Here is a 10,679-nt window from a genome sequence, read left to right as displayed (position 1 = left end):
TGAAACTCTGATTTGCAGTTTTACAGAGATCTAAGATTGATAACCCAAATTAATGTAAAGGTTCTGCAGCATCATCAAAGGCTACAGAAATGGAAAAGTCATTTATGACCGTCTTTTCCTTGATCTGTCTTTCCCATTGCAAAATGGAAAGTGACATTTGACCAGGGAGGTGAGGAGGAATGAAGAGTTACTCTTTGAAGCTCCCTTTGGAAAATATGTTCAAGGATTAGAATGTGTGGAGGTTGAATATGCAAAGTCTTTCAGAATCATGTTTTAAAATCCAGGTCAGCCAATACCTTGTCTTTTGTTCATGAAAATATCTACATTTAGGTTGCTCTTATGATTGGTTCTCTCACTAAGAAGTTTAGAAAAACATGTCCTGTCTGTCACAGAACTTTCCAGGTAAATGATGAAAACAGAATGTAATTACAGTATTTGTGTATTTTGCATTTCTTGACAAGTAAAAAGTAAAACTTGAACCAAAAGACAAAACTTACTAGGGTTCCCTTCTTTGGACTGGATGACATTATTCTTTAATGCAAAAAAAAGGATTACTGAAATGAGCAAATATTGCTTATGATTTTTATTTATTTTTCCTTTAAATATATCACTACTCAAATATATATATAATATCATATTATACTATATATATTTTCTGTGAATATAGTATCATTTAGTGTACACCTTAGTTTTATTTACCATAAATCCAGAAAAGAAGTTCATGATGCTTGTAGATAATACCAGCTGTTGATTAGAATATCAATTCTACTGTATTTACTACCATTTCACATATTATATTATATTATACTATATATAACATATAGTATATATTAATATATATAATAATATATATAGATCATATATAGATTATATATTATAAGATTATATATTATATATAATATAATATATGTATATAATATATATATTTGAGTAGTGATATATTTAAAGGAAAAAAAATATATATATATATATATATCACCACTCTACCAGTAAGTGGCATTTGAGGATAATTTTACTAAATTGAAACTGAAAACCAAGTGAAAATTGCTTTATTACTATAGAACCATAGGAAAAATGACTGAGGGCAGTAGTTTTTAATAATTTTCTCTTCAATTCCAGACTGCTAGTAGGAATTCATTTCAGAACTTAATAAAGCCTGACATCACCAAAGTGGAGCTTTTAAAAGATGTCCACAGCAAAAAAGATCTTATCATTCGTTTGGTAACTCATGATATTAATCAGGAAGTTTCAGAAAATAAAGCGGAAGAGGGCTTAACTTCCGATGAAGATGAAATTGTTTTACAAGACATTGTGAGAGAACTTCCAGAAGACCCATTGGAAGATCAAGTAAAAGAAGACGTGAAGCCCATTATGAGCACAGTGGCTTTTTCCAAGCCACTGAAGAGCAAGAGAAATCTGAAAAAATTTTTGTCACTAGGAAAATGTTGTCAATGCAAATCCTCTGTAACTACAAATAATACTGAAGCATCACCAAATCAATGGACAGAATCTGAGGAGACACAACGAATTGTTTCTAATGTTGATGTGACTACCTCCAAATCTTTGACTGGCATAGATTCTTCCTTTTGGAAGAGAAAGACACAACTAAGTGTAAGTGACAAATGGGACTCTCAATGACTGGGTTTCTATAGAGAAGGTATAGAGTTTCACAAACTTAGCTGAAGTAATTTTCGTTCGGTAGGAAGAAGAGTGCATAAACTGAATCTAGGCGGTCTCTCCCAACTTTGCTGATATTTACAATAAAAGGGAAATGATTAACGGATGAAGTCGGAAGCCTCAATTGAAGAAAAATAGATCACAGAAAGGGTCCTAGATTAGTTAGAAGGACAAGAAAAACAGAAAAAGGAAACCACTTAGGAGAAATGCAGTCTAATTATTTAAAATCATAGATTTAAATTTTTTGGTACTCTAGCCTATAAATATTCACTGGAAGTTTTGTTTGCAGAAACTCCATGCCAGTGGGCAGGACCAGAAGATGGGCTGGAGGAGAGTAAAAAGATTCATGCAAATTCAGCCTATCTGGGTTTGAATTCTGGCTTTGCCACTTAGTAGCTATGTGACATTTGGGCAAGTTCCTTAACCAAATTTTTTCTCAAAAATTATTTACCCAACTTGTTGAAACATAGCAAGTTATTCAAAGTATGTTGAATATTCCTCAGTCCATAAGTCCCACTATCACTCTGACACACAGCTCCTTTCCCAGTTCTGTATCATTCTAGTGATTGATCAGGGCCTTATCATCCTCTTGGGTTAGCCTCACCAAGAACAGTGCACTGTACATGCATTTGGAAGATACACATGATTTAGGATTTCCTGGTGAGACAGTCCCCTGGATTATCTGTTTGCAGTGATTTCCAGGTTAACCCAGAAACTGCAGTGAGCCAGAGAAAAGACAACACAGAGATACAACTCTGGCCAATTCAGAGGCTCACCAGGACAATAGCCTCAACACAAACAGATCTGTTTACTAGGGTCTATTTATTAGGAAGCCATGTGAGATTTTAGGAGCAAACACAGTGTGCCTGATCAGAAGTGCTGGCTATATGGATAACTAAGGAAACATTATGGCATATTTTACTTAATTTATAACAAAATCTCCTTTTTATAATTACCTGACTTGTACTTTTCCAGAGAGAAGAAAGGAAAGCTAGTACTGAACCAGCATATTACTTCTTACATAGAATTATGAGTTCATCCTCATACAATGAAGAGGATCTGCCCTCATTTTCTAGGTACAGTCAATTAAAGCAATGAGTTGGCTAAGAAAATAGAAATCCAAAATGAAAATTATGTTGATGTGAAACATGGGCCCCTCAAGTAATCATGTGAGAAAGCCAGTGTCTCACCCCTCAAACTCCCCTCACTCCTTCCCCTCGTTCTCCTCTGTGGTTACTTCTTGGGCCTCCCCTTTCCATGTTCTCTCCCATACCTATTTATCTGGTCTCTACTTCCTTCTTTCTAGTATAGTAGTCTAGTTAGTATGGTTAAAGTCTTTAATGTGTTAGATTCTGGAACCTAAGAGACAGGCCCTGGGTCAACAGTAGTTCCTGCACTAATGGCCCACCTAAAGGGCTTCCTACTTACTTTCCTTATGTACCTAAACACTCAAAAGTGTGGCTCTGTCACAGGGATCCCCAAAATGGAGGGGTTATGTAAGTTGGAGCATTCAGGGAAGAATTCTAAAAAGCAGTGGAGTTTGAGCTGGGCCTTGAAGGGTAGATGAGCTTTAGACAAGACCATCCAAATTGGGGAAGACTGTAAGAGAAAGGATGGGCTCTGCAGTATTTATAGGAGACAAAGAGGGAAAAAAGTGCATGTACACTTGAAGTCTGATTAATACTTTTTCTAAAATAGCCTTTTTCTAAAAAGTGCCTAAAATCGTTCCAATGTTTATAAGAATATTCACTAACTGGGAAGGGTAGCACTTTGTATCGGGAGAAAACTAGGGTATAAGGAGAAAAATCTACCTGATTATAACTATATTCTTTTCCACTTGGCACTATGAAATTAAGGTTTCTTTTTGACCTGATGCCATTTTAGGACACCTACCCCTGGCCCACCATTAAGCCTTTCTCCCTTCATGATTGCTATAACATACATAAGTAGTAAAGCAGGTAACTCTCAATTATTTGTGCTACTGGAAAAGAAGAGGGCGCATATAAAAACCAAATAAAAGTCACTGTAGCAGTCATTTTCACTTGATTTGAGAACTCAAAGACATACCATTCTAGATTTACCTCTATATGAATAATGATTTTGACAGATTATTCTTTTACTTAGCCAGCATTCCTTCATATATTAAATACATAGAAAATGAAATGTCTTTTATCTTTTTTTAGTGATGAGGATGATCGTCCCTCAGACCCAAGTGCCAAACTAACAGAAGGTTGGATTGATTTTTTTTCTTAGATACTATTTAACGGAGACCTTGTTGTTTGCATTGACAGATTTTCCTATTAGGGAGCATGAAGTTAACACTAAGTTTTCTAATAGGTTGACCTACTTTGGGGCAATAGTTAACATGAGCAAACAAGCTTACTTTTTCTGAATCACTAAGATTTCATTAATAATTTTGGTATAAAGTACATGGTGTGATATTATGGGTTTAAAATTGCCATGCTCTTGTAGGAAATACCCAGGAAGTATGGGTTTATCACATCTAAATGTAGACTAGAGCTCAAGCTACGAGGATTTAATCTCTATTTGAGTGTATCCTTGCTTTGTAGGACTAGCTTAGCTCCAGTAAAATATATTTTAAAAGCTTTTTATTTTTTTAAGATTTTACTTATTTATTTTTGAGAGAGAGAGCAGTATCATGGGGAAGCAGCAGAGGGAGAGGGAGAAGCAGACTCCCCACTGAGCAGGGAGCCTGATGTGGGGCTCCATCCTGGGACCCTGGGATCATGACCTGAGCCAAAGGCAGACCCTTAACCAACTAAGCCACTCAGGTGCCCCCAAAAGCTTTTAAAGCTAAAAATTAAACCTGAATTTATTTGTTTATGTTAGAATCTGGCTAGAGTAGACTCCACTTTATCTTTTGTCTCTGTTAGAACTGACTCCTTTAATATTTACAACTTGAGTTTTTAGTCTCCTATTCTGTATTTTCTGAGTACAATATACTTCACAACACAAATTTAAAGAATTTTTAAAACATGAAATAATATACAGTTTTCAAATATTTATTTTCCCATGTGATATGATCATCTCCCAGGGTTTTTTTAAACAAATTTATTTATTATTTATTTCACAGCGAGAGTGAGAGGGAGAGAGAGAAAATGAAAACGGGGAGGGGCAGAGGGAGAGGGAGAAGCAAATTCCCCAATGAGTGGAGAGCCCAAGGCGGCGCTTGATCCAAGGACCCTGGGATCATGACCTGAGTGAAAGGCCAAAGGCAGACACTCAACGGACTGAGCCACCCAGGTGCCCCAGTCCCCCATTCTTTCAAACTGCAAAGGATCAATGTGGTTCTCACAGTGGCAGCACTGGCCTAGAGTTGGGAGTGTGATGTTTATTATAAAGGTGGCTTTGAAACACAAACTGCAGGACTGGAGTTGACCTAGAGTATTTCAAGCCTGCAACTCACTCAAAAGGTTATTCAAGAAAGCTATCCTCTTCATTTGTAAGTGGAAACGTTAATTTAAAAAATGAACCATAGAGTATTATTAAATTTGTCAGAATTCCATGAACAAGTCATAGTCAGAAGATGAGATAACATATCAATGGTGTGCAGCCTGCAGTATGGAATCATCATTGACTGTTAGAGCCAGAAAGAAGCCATATAATATAACCTCATTTTAAAGATGAAGAGCCTGAGCTTCAGGGTCGGGAAGTGACTTGTCCAAGGTCATACACTGAGTCAGAGTATGGAAGTATAGATCCTAAGTCTCCTAAACCTAAATCCATTGCATTGTTTTCCTCAACTTCATTGCACTACATTATGCTTAGTTCCTATATCCCTCAGTAATATTGCACCTGTCCAGTTGGTTCATTCAATCACATTCAACAGAGAATCTCTGAGCACTTTCTTTGTGCTAGATATGTTCTGAGTTCTGGAGATAAAGCCATGAGTAAGAGAGAAAAAGTCCTTACCCTCATTCTAACTTGGGAGCCAGGGAGCAACATAAACACAATAAATATAGATAAAAATAAGTACTCCCCTCCCATCTCACACAGGGTAAAAGCCAGTGGCTTACAAGGCTCCACATGGTCTGGACAGCATTTCTCCCTCCCCACAACCTCTCTGACCACCTCTCCCGTTCACTCCTAATCACTCCTATTCGCGCCTAATCACTCCACTCCAGCCACACACACCCTCAGACATGCCAGGCATTCTCCTTTCTCAGAACCTTTGCAGTTGCTAAGCTGCCAAGAAACATTCTTCTCCCAGGTATCTGCATAGCTCACTCCTCACCTTCTTCAGATCTTTGCTTAAATATCATCTTCTAAGTAAGGCCACCTCTGAGCACCTTCTTTGAAATTGCAACCCCAGCACTCACTGCTACCCCAGCACTCCCTATCCTCTTGCCCTGCTTTAATTTGTTCCCCAGCATTTATACTATCTGATAGATTGTATGTTTTTACTTGCTTGTTGGCTGTCTCCTTCCCCTAGAATTTAGCTCCATGTGGGGAGGGGTTTTTGTCCACTATATCCCCACATACATAGAACACAGGCACATTGTAGGAACTCAGTAAATATTTGCTGAATTCGTGAGTGAATAAGATGAAAAGAAAGAGAGTAGCCGATGAGATTAGTCGACGAGATTAGCCGATGGTCCAAGAAGTCCAGAAACATCAGACCTTAATGACAAAAGGAAGCAGCCACAGGAAGATCTGGAAGCAGAGGATCCCAGGCACAGGGTATAGTAAGCTCAAATACCCTAGGATGGGATGAGCTTGACATGTTAGAGGAAGAGAATAAAGGCCAGTACCCAGAGCCCAGTGAGAAGGAAAGTGGTATGAGATGGGGTTAGAGAGATAGCTAGGGGTCAGATCATGTTAGGGCCTGTTATAGACAGTAGAAATGACCGTGGATTACTTTTTGGGTCGCTGTAGGAATCCTGCGGAGGATTTTAAGCAGAGAAATGATAAAATCTAATTTATAAATTAAAAAAAAATCCCTCTGGCTATTATTCCAAATAATAAGAGTGAACTAAGTAGGGATAGGATTAAAGCAGGGAGAATAGTTAGGAGGCTTTTACAATGACCCAGCCAAGCAAGGATGGTGGCTTGGACTAGGGGCATAGCAGTGGAGGTAGTAAAACGTGAACAGACACAGAATGTATTCTGAAGGTAGAATCAGCAGGAACTGCTAATGGAGTGGATGTTGGCAGTGAGGAAAATAGAAAAATCAAGGATGATTCCTACAATTTCGGCTTGAGCAACTAAGTGGTTTGTGGTACCATATGGTGAGACAGGAAGGGAGCAAGAATTCTAGTTGGGCTGTGTGAGACTGAGGCCATTAGACACTCAAGTGCAGAGATCACATGAGTAGTTGGATAGTTAAGTCTAGAATTAGTGGGAAGGTCAGGGCTGGCAATACAAATTCTTAGTTTCACATAAGAGACAACAAAATCTCAACTTGACTCTGACCATCTGGAACTCTCAAGTACCTGGAATTTTTCCATTCCCTCTTTATCAAATCAACTTCTTAGATCTATCCAGAAGGGATGCCATGCATTTAGCCTAGACACTTAAAAATTATATTGGAATGATGGCCCAGGTAAACCCAAATAGTCCCAATGACCAAAAGAGTCAGTTCAAATAGGTACAGTATACAAGACCTCCTAAGGTAGGAAAGTACATTCAGACACTTTTGAACAACTACCAACTGATAATAAAATTGAGTGGATATTCTGGTTAACCAGGTTCATCAGATAATTCAAGTAATGGGATCTCTCTCATATTCAAGGTAACTGAGGTTTTACTGTATTTACTGTATTTTTTCTAGAATCCTTGGCCCAAAGGGTAATCCAAAGAGAATCTTCTCATCTTGGTCTTTTATGATTACACATAGATAAATGTATGTCAAATACACATTACTTCATCTGGTCCTCTTGTACATATGAGGAAACAGAGTCAGAGAAGTTAGAACTCACCATATTCACTGAGCTCTAGACAGTGAAGCTAAGATTCAAACACAGTTTTTCTGACTCCAAACAAGTCCATTGCTCTTTTTACTACTGGCTCCCTCGCTGTGGGCCTTTTTCAGACTTCCCTCTTGGTATCATATCTACCTCCTTAGGCAACTTTCAATGGCTGATGTCTCCTGGAATTCAGGATAATGCCTCAGAGCACTCCCAATTTTCACAGAAAGTAACCATTTCCAAAGACCAGCTACCTTCCTTTCTAGCATTCCTTTAGCTGGCAGTCTCGTGCAATTCTTTTCAACTGTCTACAATGAGAGAGCTATAGGGGTCCTTAGAAATCACCCTCGGCCTAATTTCTCACTTTATGATGAACAAAGAAGCACACAGAGTTTGAATGGTTGCGCAAGGATCCATAAGATGGTCAAAGCCGGCCTTTCCTGATGTTCTGGCTTGTGCTCTTTCCACCACATCATGCACCATCTTTCCCAGTTTGGGAGTAAAGAGCCAAGACCTGTACCCAGAATTCTAGGGATCTCACCTCTTTTCAGCTTTTTCTGTTGGCCTAATTTCTGCAATTCTTTACTAAAGCTATTGAGGTAATTTTTGTGCCAAAATTTGTGTATGCCTCTGAAATAACTGTTTTCCAATATTGTATTTTGACCACAGAAAGTTTCGAATATCCAGATCTGGAGAATGCAAGCAGTATTAAGGTAAATATTTTTCAGTGGCCCCTTATTGTGAGCTAGTGAAGCCCCGACAGAAATAAGGGTCTCCCTGAAAATAAGGGACTGCTTGTGTGTCTTGCTGAGGGGGCCTCAGGGAGCATTCCCCTGTCCACACCTTCCCACACACACATCTCTCCCAGCTGGGGCCAGCCCCTGGTGCCTGAAAATCCCTTCATCGAAATCCTCCCATTTGGGTTAAATTATTGTCTTTATGCAGATACACAAAGTAAGCCACAGCCCCCTTAGCACCTTAGAGCAATGCCGCTCAGTTTGGTTCCTGTAGCCCCTAGAGAAAAGCTGAACAGGAGTGAGTCACAGTGCGCTCCCAGGTAGGCCCAGGCAAGGGACCTGGTGTAGGCAGGGAGAAAACAGATGCTTCGAAGAGGAAGGGGCACTGCTTGAGGGAAATGAGTGCTGATTCCAGCTACTTCCCAATGTTCCTGAGCAATGACCCTTCATAGGCAGCTTTCCAAAATTCTGGCCGACTCCTCAGTGTGATCCCAAGAAATTCCCCTTCCCTAGGATGCTCTTAGGAAGTTTTCAATAATGGCTGAAGCCATAGATCTGCCTGGACCCTCTTCTCTGTTTTGTATCACTTTTGCTTTCCCGTAGGTTTACTCTAACTGTTCCCCAGTGTGCGTGTACATACACCCTCTCATACATCCATCATCAGTTTTCCAGAGACTCCTCATTTAGCAATACTAACATCTATTTGACCCTCAAGCATCACTTAGAGGCCTGTCCGGAGGCCTGCTGACAGGCTTTTCCATTGCTAAGCTGATTGCCTGGCTCATCATAATTCTTCCTGCTGATTGTCCTTCTCACTTGCTGACTGTTTTCCCAGTGCAAAATTAGAAAGGCCTGATCCATTAAGATATTCAGCATTCTTTATCAAGTAGCACAGAAATTCCTGCTTGCATTCAGCTCCAGGTAAACATTAGTCAGTGTACACATGAGGACATACACTCCTCAGTGCCAGACACAGAAAAAGAAGCCATCATGTTTCCCTTAATGCCAAAGTTTTTACCGTAGTCTACAGGCTCTAAATGAGCTCCCCATCCTCTCTCTTCCCAACCCCCTTTACCCATATGTCACTCTGTTACCCCTCTGTCCACTCAGTCATTCCTCCAGCCTCACTGGCCTCCTTACTGCTCCCCTAAAATGTGAAGCATGCTATCACCTCAGGGCCTTTGCACTTGCTCTTCCTTTGCCAGGGACACACAATTCCCAGATGGCTGTGTGTCTTCCTCCCCCTCTCCTTCCAGTCTTTGCTCAAAAGTCACCATCTCTGTGAGGCCTTCCCTGACCACCCCATGTAAGATGGAAACACACACACTATCTTCCCTTACCCTGCTTTATTTTTCTTCATAGCGCTTACATCACTATTCAATCATTCATTCATTGAATAATTTTTTATCAAGTGCCTACTATGTGCCAGGCACTGGAGATTCAGCAGTAAAGAAAGCATTCCTGCTCTCATCCTCTGGCAGACTTTATATTCACTTGAATATAAGCTTCGTGATGGCAAGGGCTTTGTTTTGTTCTTTACTGTATGCCCAGCACCTAACACAGGACTGAAATAGTAGTAGATGTCCAACAAACTTTTTTTTTTTTTTTTTTAAGAAAAGACTTAACCATCAGAGCCAAATCTAGTCTCTGTGTTGGGAGCTCCCTAGCCCTCTCCCCATTAGTCAGATATATACCATATTTGGGAACTACTACACAGAGCACAGGTTCTGGATCCTGGCTGCACGTTCGAATCATCTGGCAAACTTTAAAAACTGATTCCCAGGCCTCAGCCCCAGAGATTCTGATTGGTCTGGGTTGCAGCCTGGGCCTTGGGAGTTCTAAAGGGTGCCCAGGTGATTTTAATGGCTGGCCAACATTGCAAACTCTAGACTTAACCTACTCATGTCAGGCCATTCAGAAGCATCTGTCCCCCCACTCCCCATCCCCACCTTCCTTTTTTTTTTAATTTTTTATTTCTTTTCAGCGTAACAGTATTCATTGTTTTTGCACCACACCCAGTGCTCCATGCAATCCTTGCCCTCCCTAATACCCACCACCTGGTTCCCCCAACCTCCCACCCCCCGCCCCTTCAAAACCCTCAGGTTGTTTTTCAGAGTCCATAGTCTCTCATGGTTCACCTCCCCTTCCAATTTCCCTCAACTCCCTTCTCCTCTCCATCTCCCCATGTCCTCCATGTTATTTGTTATGCCCCACAAATAAGTGAAACCATATGATAATTGACTCTCTCTGTTTGACTTACTTCACTCAGCATAATCTCTTCCAGTCCCGTCCATGTTGCTACAAAAGTTGGGTATTCATCCTTTCTGATGGAGGCATA

At 40.0% G+C, this 10,679-nt stretch overlaps 1 protein-coding gene across 1 annotated transcript in view; it reads left to right on the top strand.

The window, feature by feature from the left end:
- LOC308337476 (fibrous sheath-interacting protein 2-like) overlaps positions 1-10,679 on the top strand; it is a gene marked incomplete at both ends in the record, with an annotated part of 70,602 nt that overhangs the window by 56,715 nt on the left and 3,208 nt on the right. The window contains 3 exons of the mRNA XM_080795573.1: positions 1,120-1,611; positions 2,653-2,753; positions 3,861-3,907. Of these exons, the coding sequence (XP_080651699.1) occupies positions 1,120-1,611; positions 2,653-2,753; positions 3,861-3,907 (640 nt within the window). The remainder of the gene's footprint in view (positions 1-1,119; positions 1,612-2,652; positions 2,754-3,860; positions 3,908-10,679) is intronic.

Source organism: Martes martes, assembly GCF_963455335.1.
Source record: "Martes martes genome assembly, chromosome: X".
Lineage (NCBI taxonomy): Eukaryota > Metazoa > Chordata > Mammalia > Carnivora > Mustelidae > Martes > Martes martes.
The sequence above is the reverse complement of the archived record's forward strand: the minus strand, read 5'-3'. Positions and strand labels throughout refer to the sequence as shown.